A 14,195-nucleotide genomic window follows, 5' to 3' on the forward strand; every position below is an offset into this window, starting at 1 on the left:
GGATGATTTGTAAAATATTTTCCTCAAAATAATCGTTTGTAACACTACAAAAATGAATGAACGAAAAAAAAAATTTCACTGTCCATGAAAATATTTGACATCAATTGTTGTCGGTCATAAAAACAGTTTTGATTGACTAATTATTTTTAACGATACAAGCGATCATTTCTATAAAAATATTTTCCAAACCATCCATTTTTTGCGAAATAAACGGAGTTTAAAAAAAAATAATTTGCACCAATCTAGATATAAGTTATGGTCTTCAACATAAAGACACAATAATATAACCACATTGACCAACAAACGTTTTAGTAGTCCAATGGTGTATGTTTTGTAATTTATTATAGAATATTGATTTTTAACCGAAAACGTAAAAGGGACCGGTTTTATAGCTCTTTAAAAAAAATATATACTTTTGTACCCATCTAGAAATGAACTATGGTCTTCAACATGAGGACACAACAGTATAACCGCATTTTGTTTTATGGGAACATTATAATCAGTATAACCACTTGACCGACAAACATGTTTGTAGTTAATAAGTTTAACTTTTATATTTTATTATAGAAATTTGGTTTTTTAAAGAAAAAATAAAATGGACCGGTTCGGTTTCCGGTTCTAGGCCCAGAAAGAGACCCGTCCGGGAACTGATCAGCTCTAGTGACAGTGGTGTATGCATTTGTCGCCAGGTCGAGGGTTCAATTCTTGACATTGGCGCCTCTAGTGTTTTCTTCTTCTTTTTTCCAAATTTTTTTTTCATTTTATTCCTATCCATTTACTTTTCTCCTCAAAAAACATAAGATATCATATATTTATCATTTATACTTTTTTTCAACTAATCTAGTATGCGTGAAATTGTCCTTGGTTCTTTTATTTCAAAGTCAATCAATTATAATTTTATATTTTTTCTTCAATTTTATTTTTTTCATAAACCTTTGGAAATACTATGTAATGAAATTCAAATTTAAATGATTCAATCCATCTTTCTAAATGTATTTACCATATGAAAATCAACTTTAGAGTGAGAAATTGGAATTCTATGATAATATTGCCAAATGATACAATTAATTTGCATTTGATTAGTCCGCTATCAAGAAGAGGTCTTCTATAACTTTTAAGTACCATATCCCCACTGATAATAATGCTCACTTATGCTTAAAGATACAGATTTTATGTTGTCTAAGGCTCTTACTTTTATAGAATTGATTTTTTTTTCTTGAATTGATGTTTTCTTATCAAATCAGTTCATTTTATCAAACTAAGGTAAAAAGAAATAAGTCTGACGACGAAATTAGTTTTATCAATCGAATTGTTGATAAATAATCAATTTCTTTTAAGAAAATTATTCGGTTGATTTTTTTTATTGACTCCTAAAAAATTCATTTTATGCGACCATATCTCTCTATTTAATTGTATCCATAATCATTCATTTTTTCAATGTAACCAAATCAATGTATATGTAAATCAAGTAATGCATGTGTTATTATTAATGAGCAACAAAAAAAGAATCTAACAAAAGTACAATAGAAAACGGAAAGAAAACAAAAGATCATTGTTAACCTTTCACACGTTCGTTGAATTCATACTTAAATAATGCCCGGGAGATGCAATGCATCCTCATGAGAGGTGGCAAATGGGTGGATCGAATTTGGATTGGGTGGGTCATAAATGGGTTCAACCCAAATTTACCTATTTAATTCACATTGACCCATTTATTTTTTATAGAATTTAGATGGCCCATACCTAATCCAACTCAGGATTAACCCAAACCCACCAACATAACTTAATTTTTTTTTACTATAGCAAATCAAGCGTTTAGCAAATTTAAAATAAAGAAAAAACATCTCATCAAATTTCCATTATGCGACTCCACCCTTTCCTCTGTGTCAGCACCATTCTAAACCACTACAGCTCCTCGGCCATTGCTTGGAACGCCGCGTACGCAAGGGCCCCCTCCCAACGAATCCCCACTTCTCACAATCGTCCTCTACAGCCCTCAGTTAACGTTCCGGCTTGAATAGCCAACGCTCCGTCCTCCACAGACCTCGCCCTCTTTGCTCCGAATTTAAACCACAGAGAGACCCTCGATTTCAAATCGTGAACAGCCTCAGCAACATGTATACATTGCTCAATTGAAAGACTTTGAAACCTCGAAGCACGAACCGCTAACTAACACATAGGACCGCGATAGCACTAGTATCCATTGTCTATTGGAATTAGAACAAGCTCTTATCTAAGAGAAAAAAAAAAAGATAACTTTAAGAAGGTGATTCAGATCTGTGAGATTTTGTTAAACCACTATCGACTGTTCTAAAAGTTTAAGTTGTTAGATAAAGCGTGATTTATTATTTAAATATTCTAATACTGTCCTCATACTTAATTTTTTTTTTCTGATACCAAGCATGGAAATATTTAATTGGGGAGATAAATAGAGCCTGGAAAGATTCGAACTCAAAACCTTCGACTCTGATACCATGTGAGATTTTGTGGGACCACTGCCGACTGTTATAAATGCTTAAGCTGTTAGATGAATGTATGATTTATTTAAACAACAAATGTTTAGAGAGAGTAATGGAATCACCGGTAAACGATGAAAAGCAAAAGTGGTTACCTACCAAAAATATGAACAACCATCAAATGCATGCTTGAGGCAAAAGATTGACTTAAAACGACTGTCATATCTGGTCCTCAATGATCCGCCGAAGCCGCCGTCTCCGAGCTCAGCCAAGAGCTCCTCCTAGAAGGCGGCATTTGGCCACTCCTTCACCCAATTCCAGCCTTGCCCATTGGACATCTTCAAGCTCCTCCGCTTCGTTGAGGACCTCCGCGAGCACGAGTCACTCCTCAAGCACAAGCTCATACAAGAGACAGTGTCCCTCATCCCGGTACTCAAGGGCATAATCTGATCAAAGACCGCCAAGATTGCCACATCGATGAAGAGGGGTCAAAGAATTCGAAGCGTCGAACAAGAGGCTAAGGTACAAGCTGGAGACGCGAGCTGGAGCTAGGTTGGAGGAAGAGAAGATGGCAACTAGCAAGAAGGAGAGAGCGAAGAGGGAGAGAGAAGAGACTATGAACTCTAGTAGGTTGGAAATAGGTTTTAAACTGAACCCATTTATACCCATTTATTTTAGGCTTTCAATTGTACAACCCATTAAGGGTAAGCTCTTCAAATTTTAAGTGACTCGTATATGATCCATTCCAAATATAGGTCATATATGAATTTAAGACCCATTTTAACGGATTTAGTCTTCATTGATTCACAGTGGTGCCAATAGAAGTTATGCGTGGACAATGACAGAGGAGTTAGGAAGACAAAATCAAACATAATGCTTGAAAAGTTTCATTGAAAATCTGTCCATTCAACTCGTCGGCATTATATGTACGACTGGCAATGGTGATCGAACTACCACATTAAATAAATCAGGCGAGACTTGGCCTTTAAGACATGATTGTACTTTTTCTCAAAAATTTAGGACTACATTGATTCAATTAAAAGGTGTAGAACTCAATCGGTTTCAGTATAATGGGTTTAGGATCGATTGAGCAACTTTTCACACTTATTTGGCTAGAATCAATAAAGGCAAACTATTTGGGAAAACAAAAAAGCAAACAAAGGGGGGAGACGAAGATATTTCTGAAATATTAAAAATTTGAAAAAACTATGATTGCTTTAATGGTTTTAATGGAAATGAAGTGACGAATAGATGTAGATGTAGAAAAAGTAAAGTAAAAATGCATCATTTTTAAAATCTGCCTAAAATGAAATCCAAAATTCTTCTACAACTAACATCTATCATGTATATTAAAAAAATTTCGAGAGGAAACGTATGAAAACATATAATTAGAAAATTTAAATAACCATTAGAAACTTGATATTCATCATTTCACTTTTTCTCCCAATCTCCCGTGGAAGATGTGAGATATTTTTTCTCATTTTCATTTTTTTTATTGCATGCACTGACTGTGCAACATTTTTAGTCTACTGTACAGTGAGAACTGATATTCCTACTTTTTTTGGCAAAAAATCTATTTTAATTTTTACAAAGGTTCACTAACTCGTTGAACTGCGGATATTTGAAAAAGAAAAGAGTAACAACATATAGTTTATGATAATTATCAATAGAATATCTCCATATATTCAATTTCCTTAGCGGATCACCATCTCGTCGATATTGAGAGACTATATGAATAAAAATGAAGACGCAGAGCAAACACTTTAGATCAAACAAATGACTTTTTCTAGGTTCAAAATATCAATTTCTAATGTGTATACATTGAAATAACGAGTCAATAAAAAGACATTGAGATATTAATAAGAGACCAATGGCATAACAATGCTATGTAATCAAATGATCAAGTGGGTCATAGGTGAAATAATCAAGTGCATGGAAAGCAATTCAATATGAGAATAATGGACATGCAAGTACTCCGAGGAACATTGACAAAAAAGAGATAAATCTAACAAAACTATAATTAAATGGGAAGATAACGAAAGATCCATTCTTTTCACGACATATCTCATCACGCAAGCACTGAGTTATCATGAAAACCAAAAGTGATCGGTTTCAGGGTAGGTCGGTTCTCGGTTTACACATCTCTGTGAGTCCCAATTCTAAAGGATTGGAATTGGAAATCCAACCAATCAGTTTTGGGGACCGCCTTGGCATAATGAGAAGAGGAAAACTTCGGAAACACGATTTCGAGCTCGGTACTTGATATATTATTCACATAGAGGTACGGGGGCGGATTTTCCCCCCTCATCGGCTCTGTCAACCTCGGCAAATCTAATCGGAGAAAAGTTTGGTCCGGCGAGCTAACACGAACAGATTCTCGAAAGAAATCAAATCAATTGTAAGATTTTATTCTCTGAAAAGTAAGGAAGCTGAAAGGTGAGGATAGTGACCCGTTACCATCCCGATGGATCCAAAGCGAGGGGCGCCGTCTGAGTTGCTGCCTCTAATATTCTATACTTCTCTCCTCTTCGTGCTTCCTTCATTTTGCGCCACAAAAAGAATTAAGTACAAAATATATATCTTTTGATTTTCCCCTCATTAATATTAATTGGGGGTGGGTCCAATAGCCAGCAACTGCATAGATCGAATTGAATGAAAAAAGTTTAGTGTTTTTAAAATAATTGGTTAGTGGGCAAAACGTGGGGTACCCAGAAATTGGGAAAATATCATATACATGTTCACGCTTTGTTTTTTATTAAACTTTTGATTTTTTATTTTGTTTAGATTGCGGATTAAATAATTCTGGGTTATGTAATCGATGCCAACTATTTGTGATAGCGAGGTTCTACCACACTCATTTTGTACAAGAAGATGGTCCAAATGAACCTAATATCAATCATAATAATTTTATGTTAATTAATTAGATATTATCCTCGATGTTCTTTATTGGTCTATGAATAATAAAAGCACATTTTATTAGTGCTTTTTTTTTGTTTCTTTTTTTTACGGCTCTTGCGATTTGATTTTTATCAGTTGAATATCGGAAATTTATATTTGCATATTATATATCGAATTCAAATTTTCAAATTTCTTTTTTCCTTTTTAAAGTAAATGAAAATAAGCATGATCCAGGAGATGGAGTGCACTGCCCCAGTGCTATTCTGACACGACATATAATTCATATCTGAGCTGTGTTGCCTTTTCTGCTGGCCCCAAAATGAGGGGAGCTGGGAAATCATCACTTTGAATGAGTTTGATGCAAAAAAATGATGAGAAAAAAGAAAAACTTGATATTCCCAAAAACGTCCACGCTCATCATCGAGAGATAAATACACTAATTTTTTTTTATTTTTCTCCGGGTGAATGATTTAGAATTCATTAATCGCAACATTTGTAATCCGTAGGTCACATTAAACGATACCGTCACAATTGAGAAATTGGGCTTGTTCGAGAAGACTCGCCCTCGAAGATTTGGCAATTTATTTACCCAAGGTTAAAAGGTCAAACTGCACTATGATTTAATTATTCCTTGTGGCGCAAGATGCTGTGCGTATTGGCCCTATGTAATCATCTCTCCAAGGAACGAAATGCTCTAAAAGACAAGCCCACTTGATAGTGCAAAGCTACATAGTGCCATTATTCTATGGGTGGGATAAAGGAATGTGGGGACTCCCATAGCTACTATTCCCCCATCCATTTCAAAGCCGCTTTGATAACCTAAACTAAATTAATTAATAATTAATCCGACCCTTTTGCATATTAAAAAAAGGAAATTAAGAATAAAAAAAAAGAGAATCTTCCCCTCATTTATTTAAAGGAGAGAATTTCTACCATAGTTGAGGGATCTCGAAAAAGATGGTGGACTCGCAATGATTCGACCGAGCGACGAAATCTCCGCTCCATGTGATCCTATGAAATCGCATTAATGATTGAATAAAAAAAGTAAAAAAAGTAAATATATTAGGTCGACACCATTCAAACTCATCGTTTGTTTTTTGGCCTTCAAATTAACGTGAATTAGATCACAAATTATGTAATTTTCGGTCTGTTTCCTAAATTTTTTTTTCTATAGCTTTTTTCTGGACAAACTTGTGTGGATTTGGTAGTCACTGATTTTGCGCTAGGGCCGAATTCGTGGGGATGAGATGTGAACTGCGTCACCGACGGGGTGCATGAGCGAACGTGCAACATCGAAGTATGTTATCATTTCCCACTCTCATGAAATCATGGGCCAAAAAACAGTTTTATAATAAGGTTTTTACAGCACCAAAAATGCCACGGTGTAATGATCACATCCCAATCCCCTTTCCAAAATTCTATTCATACAGATTGATAGGATACTCAAATCACAATCTCTCTACCCTCAACTCAAGCACAAGACCTTCAACTTGATATCTCAACATAGCAAAATTACATTTCTTATGTATGAAGCTCCTAAGGAAAATTATAAAATTAAAAAAAAAACCGATGTTGTCCAAACATAGATTGGCATTTTGACGAGATCGAGTATGGCCATGACTTTCTACTAGCATCATCACAAATCAATGCAACTTATGATGAAAAAGATTGAACTATCTCACGTTTTTTTATCTTTTCTCTGCCCATATGTACCAAAAGAAGCACAAGAAGAAGGGGGAAGAAAAGGGTTGAAGCAGTTTCTAACCCTAGTAAGATGGACCGGAAACCATGACATGATTCAATTCCACCAATTACGCGTCGCTCGAGGCCTCAGAAATGCTCTCCAGGTGAGGCCTCCATACGGCAGCACGGCCTCGCCTGCGATCCCTTTGCGTCGACAACTTCTCCGATAGTATTTCGCTCAAGTACCGGTCAGAGATGAGGAGGTTCGCCGTCATAGCGATGGCGGACTTCGCGTCGCCGCCCTCGGACTCTCTTTTCTTGCTCTTCCTACTCGAAGATCTCGACCGGGTCTTCTCGGGCATGGAGGGGACCGGCATGAGGAAATAAATCTTCCCCCTCTGGAGCTCCGCGTCCGGTGGCACTACAACTATCTTCGGGACGACCCCGTCCTCCGACGGTGACGACGAGGGTTTCTTCAGGACGTGCTTGGGGTGCAGCTTCATGATCTCACCCGCGCGGACGGTGCCGCTGATCTCCTCGACACGGCCGTTGGTGTGCACGATCCGGATCACGTCGAGAGCTCCACATGGTAGAATGCAAGAGATGCAACACCTTATGGTGTTCTTCATGACTCTCCTCGATTTCTTTTTGTCTTCTTTCAATCTAACTAGACTCTAGTTTCCCTCTCGTTCTCTATCCAATGTCCTCATGTTGGAAATAGCGAGGAGAAAATTGGGGAGAGAGAGTTCGGTGGTTAGACGGAAAATGAAGAAATCTTAAAGAGAAAGAGGTTTTAGAGAGAAGTGTCTCTCTCTCTTTTCTCCTACCTCGAAGAGATGAGTAGGAATCAATCACCTCAAATAATATATATGTTCATATATATGGTATGTGTAATGTATAGCGAATGACGTTGTATTGCGGCCTTTTCCGCTCCCTTTTTTTCTGCTTTTTTGAGGGGAGGGAATTTCTTTTGGTTCTTGACTTTTTCCATTGGGATGAAATTCATGGCATGAATAATTGCACCTTGCTCTGTACTTACCTTTTGGATCGATCTTTTTTAGGGCCCTCGTCCTCTTCCCCTTCACTAACTCCAATAATTTCATGGGTGCTTGGGGATTGACGGGGGTGTGGGCTTCCCATTGGGGACACATGTTGCAACATGATTGGAATTGCCAAGCGAGCTCAAACAAATCCCATTTTTTGCAATTGGGTCAGAGAGAGAGAGAGAGAGAGAGCTTTTGGGGGTGATAGGATTGAAGGGGATGGGGAATAGGGTGGAGAGAAATCTTCTTTTGAGAGAGGTTGGGTATGTGAGCTTTCAATATCCCCAAGCAAGATCATGTGGGCTTGTGGCTTTCCTTGGAAAGTGAGGTGTGTTGATGGATCTCATTTCACCTTATCTTAAGTGATTTCCCCTTTTCTTATCATCATTTTTTTTCCCTTGCTAGGGTTTTCGTTTCCTAGTCTTTGACCTCAGCGAAGGTAATAGTCACCATTACCAAGTGGGAATCTAGGCCAGGAGATTCAGATCACTAACTTGGGTGTGCTTCTTGAATCTCACTTTCAAAAACAGTAGCTTAATGGACTCTCTCTCTCTCTCTTCTTGATAGTATTCAAATTGGAGATCATTTCACCAGGAAAGATGTTCCACCTAATCTACTCGTTCCTACTATGATTGACTGATGTCACATAATTGCCATCTGTTAGCGGGCCCAACCTAGAGAGAGAGATAAGCAATAGCGCACCGAAACTTCACAAGTTAGCTAGCCAGGTTTGAATCTCGTAGCTTTTATTGTGCACACATATAGGATTTAACCTTATCTAAGCTTGGAAATTTCGTGATTTGAAAAGACTTTAGGTAGAACACATGGCATGTATCGAAGTCCACATTTAGATGGAACTTTAAATAAGCCATTTTATACAAAGTGGAAAGAAAAAAAAAACTTGATTTGCAATGTTAATTTAGGGTTTCCTTTAAGTACCATCAAGAGAGTGGGCCCTCCCCATTCAAGGCTACAGATACACATGTTGGTGGGCATCATGTGTGAGGTGTGACCCGGAGGGTCCATTGATAGTAAGTTGACATTGATTTTGCCCTCTCTGTGTGTTCATGACCCAGCATTTATAGATAGGTTAACTAAGTTTTCCATCTATTAATGAATTAGCTAAAGAAAAAAAATAAAAAATAAGAGTTTGATTTTTCTGAATCATTGTTATTTATGGAAATAAGGGAGAGTACATTGCAATCGAGACGGACCATTCCTCAAATTTAAGCAAACAAAAGAGTTGTGATTGATCTAGAGAACGTTCAGAAAGTACTGAAAAACTAGACAAAGAAGGACCGCAGAACATGGTATCAGATCTTGTTGGCGGACGACGAAACAGAAATACTCCCGGATTTCGCTGTGAACACACGAACCCACAATCAGCACCGTTCGAGAGATTAGAACCACGTCTTCTTCTTTCAACTTTGTGGATCCGTCAATACACCCAGCTCAACAACATCCTAGCTCAGGTACTCTAGTTGGATCTGCAAAGTCGAGCAATGGTGATCGCCGATATGCGAGCATAGTGAATGTGACTACAAGATGATGTTCTGTTGAGGGTTTTCCATGATATTTAATTTTCTTCCGAACTCAAATTTCTATTGATTCTTATTTTTCAAATGAACTCGAATAAATAAAAAAAAACTACAACAAATTGAATTGTAAAGGAACAACGTGGGTGCTCGAGAATTTCTTAATTAAGTAAAGTTTTCTTCAAAGGCCACACTTTTGCTTTATTTTTATATTATCCGTTTTATTTTAACATTACTTTTGTCTAACTTTATGGTAACTATGGAAAAAGGGTAGCGTAAGTAAAAAGGTAATTTATTAAGTATGCATATTAAGTGATTGAAATAAGTGACTTAGAAATGTTGACATGGTTATTGCAATTAATATTTGAGATAATAAAACTACTAATCTCAATATTCACAAAATAAAAAATTCTATGATTTTCATGTATATGATTTTTCCATATTTTCTAATGTTCCGACTATATGTGCTGCTATTTTAATCTTATTAGGTAGTTTGCGAGTCATATTTTTGTTTTTTTAACTTTTGAAACAAATTCCGATACAAAATGTAAGTCTTGATGAGTAAACTTTAATTGGTCCCGTGCATCTCCACAAGTTAGATCCTCCTAATAGCGTAAAGCCAACACAACGGAAAGTTGGCATCTCAAAAGATTTTTTCTCTCCCTCTCTCTTCTCTCTCCATCGTCTTTTTCAAGTTTCAGCCATGGGGAGAGTTTTAAGCTAGTCTCACCGTACCCTCCCGTTGATTTTATTTGAGTTTTTTTTTCTTTTCTCGTTTTTTTTCCTCTCTCGATCTAGATGTGGGAACTCTCTTCTCCCAGTCTACTTTTAGATATGAGAATTTAAACTCTCCTGATTTAATTCTAGACTTAGGAGCTTTTCTCTCCCGATTTAGATTTGGGAGTTTAATAATATTTTCGGGGATTCGATCTCTATCCATGTACAGGTCCCCTGCCTCCGGTTTCAATGATGATCACAGGAGCTTTGGCGTTTCGTTAAATTACGAAGATTTGCTCTTCCAAAAGTTAAATCTATGTTTTTTCAACCCATTTTGGTTGTCTCTGTATGGCGATGATGTAAAGGAAGCCGAACCTATGCATGCACCACCAACTGGCAACGCCATAGTTATTGGAGAAGGAATTTCCGATGTGTACTCATCACTGATGATGAGACGAGATCTATTGATTGTCCGCCGATTACTTTGCTTGACAAATATGTTTTAGAACAAGTGCGTGCTTAACTCTGCTGGTACTCTGTTAATCCTCCTTATTTTCTAGATTTGGCTTTGTTTTGTTGTAGTATGAGCTTTACTCTGCTTCGATTTGTTGTGCCATAAAGGTCTATGTACTTCTCATGTATCCTTTTGAGCAATGAATATAATTTTCTTTCGAAAAAAAATAAAAACACCACCGGTACATTACTGTTTAAGTTCCCCGTCGAACATCGTTCTAACATCAATTAGGCCAATAGTTTATATCAGCATAAGGAAAAGGTCAAATTGGCCATGTGGTTGATTATGGCAAAACAAGATGGTACATATCTGGTCCTTGAACTTATACTATCTTTAAATTGTGGTTTTAAACTAAGAATTTGTGCAACTAGATCTACGAATTTGTAGAGTTTTTCCATCAAGTCCTTCTATTTGAGATTTGAATTGTTGAATACAACATATTAGTCGTTGATAGCAAAAAGGGTAATGACACAAATGGTCCGTAAACTTTAACTCAATATGCAATAAAATCCCTAAACTTTTAATTTATTCAATATATATAGTCCATGAACTTTAGGCCAATGTGCAATGACGTCCCTGAAATTTTGGTAAATATTCAAACTAGTTATTAGACTGTATGAAAATATTTAATGTTATCCTTCCATTAATTTAAGTTCAGGAACAACATTGAATATTTTCAAATAGTAAATGGACTAGTTTGATGTACCAAAAGTTAAGGATGAGGGATCACATTAAATAAACTAAAAGTTCATGGACGATATTGCACATTGAGCCAAAGTTCAGGGATCACATTGAACAAATTATAAATTTATGGACCATATTACATATTGGGTCAAAGTTTAAGGATCATTTGTGTCATTTTCCCTTAGTCAAAAGTATGATGTCAACAAATTGGTGCCAATGAGGACAATCGACTTTTGTATGTTGAAATGCAGTTACAATAATCTAAGATACAACGAAGCAAATATGATTTCGATAGCTAGTCAACAAATCAAGGACTTGATTCCATGAACGGCAAAATTGAGGACTACGATGGAAAAACAACGCAAATTCAAGGACCTGTGTGCACTTTTTGGGGGGAAACGAAAAGGAAAATAAAAAAGGGACTGTGCAGTTGATGCGTGTAAGGTGGTTCCAAGAGAAGAACATTAGTATGTCATTCGATGTCATTTCAAAGAGTCTACTTCTAGACAAATTAATCATCAATTTATTTGAAAGTGACCCCCTTAGTTTACATTAAGACGGATCCGTGCACAAGATCCATTGAACGAGGCGTCATTTCGAAATAATTGTGAGATGAGAACGACAGACTAATGATTCTCATAAGTCAGATTAAATCAGTAGGTTAATATCGTCTCCTGATAAATCGAATCGAATGGAGTTCGAACCCAACCCGACTCCGGTCGTTCATCGTAAGTTATGCTCGTGATAGTTAAAATTCAAGAAATATCTCGTGTTCATTTCGATATTCGAATAATGCAGTTTATAGGAACATATACACCTTGGCTCACAAGTCACAACTATGATCTTTGATTCTCCTCCATGTAATTTCATGTTTAAGTCCGGGAGTGTCTTCTTTCTCTCTCTCTTTTTGTGCCTACGTTGGTGAATTTATTTAGAATAATACCAAATGTCATTAATTAAGCATGTGTGGTAGAAAATATTGCAAAAAATATTCCCTTCCACGGAATCAGGTTCACCTTCTCGATGCCACGTGGCAAATCTTTCTTTTTTTGGGGTTCGATTCACATGGCCGATCTTATCTTATAATGATGTGCAGTTTTTGAATATCTTGAGACAGGAATATTTGCTGACATTTGGACTTGATATGTCCTTGGTTTTTTTGGTAGCATTGCCTTTGTTAATGTCCACCATATTCAGTTAAATAAGAAACCATACACAAAATGCGAAATGTACTAAGAAAATTTAATAAAATTCAGTTGACGTGACAAATTTCAAATGAGTGTCGAAACAAGTGGGACCTATATATTAAATCGTTAGTTTCTTTAAATGCAACCAAATAAAAAATTGCGCTTGCTTATTAAATTATTAGTTTCTAATTGAAATTTTACTGTTGATCATGTTGAGATAGTGTATCGATTATACCATGCTGAGGTAATCAGTAACTGAGAACTCCTTACTATGATATCGCTGAAATGTTACTCTTTTGATAACCCTGGGGCTTGGCGAAAAAACCTAAATGAACGATTAATCTCGTGGCACGAGCACAGAGACCCAATGACCCGGATCTCCGCGAAGCATCGTAGTTAACTCTGGTTATTCTACAGATAGATGTTGACTCTACGCATGTTAGATCTTCAAGTGCGTCACGGTGCTGGAAGCGTGACAGGATTCGGATGGCCGAGCCTGTCCTGAGTTAATCCAAACACAATCGCAGAACATCCCAAACACGTTCGAAACCTGACATGGTTCGAGGAATTTTGAGTACCAAGCCCGGCTCATCTTGGGACAAGAGGACCCTGAACCCAACCTAAACCTGCAAAATTGCCCAACTCTTCCGAACCTAAAGAAGAGTTCAATGATATATCGTCTAATACACCACCGGACACCACCGGTCGATCGATCGTTCGTTTGTTCGTTCGTTATTTTTCACCGACGTATGGCTAAATGGGATCTCAAACTCGGTCTTCAAAATGGAAACTTAATCGAGAATCGATTGAAACCTATCAGGGCGTGGACGGACAAAAATCCGATTAACCCAGTTTCGTTTTCATCCCTTTGTAATAAAATAACGGATTGATGGCTTGTGCTTTTTCCGATGCAATGCGAGCATCTTCAATCGATTTGCCTCTTGCTGACGTGATATCAGAGCCCTCATCAAAATCCTACGGCACCAAGTCGAATCGATCATGAAAGATATATTTATCGATTTTAAACGCGTGTTTAAATCTCTAGGCTCGAAGCTCATGGCTCATGAAGTTATGAAGTTGCATCCCACCTTGTTCAGTTTTTTTTCTAAAGGTTAGCCTTCGTAGAATTCATGTTTTGGGTTCTGTAAGTTTGCAATGCAATCCAACTATCGTACGTCTTTCAACTGACGATGAGTTTAACCCTGAAGTCAATTGAGGTTTTCGATCAAAAGATAAAGGTTAGCCTTCGTAGAATTCATGTTTTAGTAGACGGATACAAATTCGTACATGCCCTCCTCTCCTTGTGGTGGTGCTTGTTGCGATCGTTTTACTTCCCGCCGTCCATTGTGCCTCACCACTCACACTCCTCTAAGGCCCATCATAGCGCAATTGCACCCTGCGACCATTGTCTGTTGATCGCCGTCCACCTCTTTGTATCTCTCCCTCTCACACGCGCGTACACTCCGCCAAACTCGCAA

The 14,195-nt window shown here is 37.2% G+C and overlaps 1 protein-coding gene across 1 annotated transcript; it reads right to left on the reverse strand.

Moving 5' to 3' along the window:
* Positions 1 to 6,685: 6,685 nt before the first annotated feature.
* LOC115682142 (uncharacterized) lies at positions 6,686 to 8,273 on the reverse strand. The gene has a single exon (XM_030606286.2). It carries the CDS (start codon positions 7,664 to 7,666, stop codon positions 7,166 to 7,168), a length of 501 nt encoding a protein of 166 aa, XP_030462146.2. The 5' UTR covers positions 7,667 to 8,273; the 3' UTR covers positions 6,686 to 7,165.
* Between the last annotated feature and the right edge of the window lie 5,922 nt (positions 8,274 to 14,195).

The sequence above is a fragment of the Syzygium oleosum genome, unplaced genomic scaffold, assembly GCF_021117445.2.
Source record: "Syzygium oleosum isolate NSW1041296 unplaced genomic scaffold, Sole_v2.1 Sole_v2.18, whole genome shotgun sequence".
Taxonomy (NCBI): Eukaryota; Viridiplantae; Streptophyta; class Magnoliopsida; order Myrtales; family Myrtaceae; genus Syzygium; species Syzygium oleosum.

Coding starts and splice junctions, on each gene's coding strand:
- LOC115682142 (XM_030606286.2), bottom strand. CDS start 7,666: ATGAAGAACACCATAAGGTGTTGCATCTCTTGCATTCTACCATGTGGA.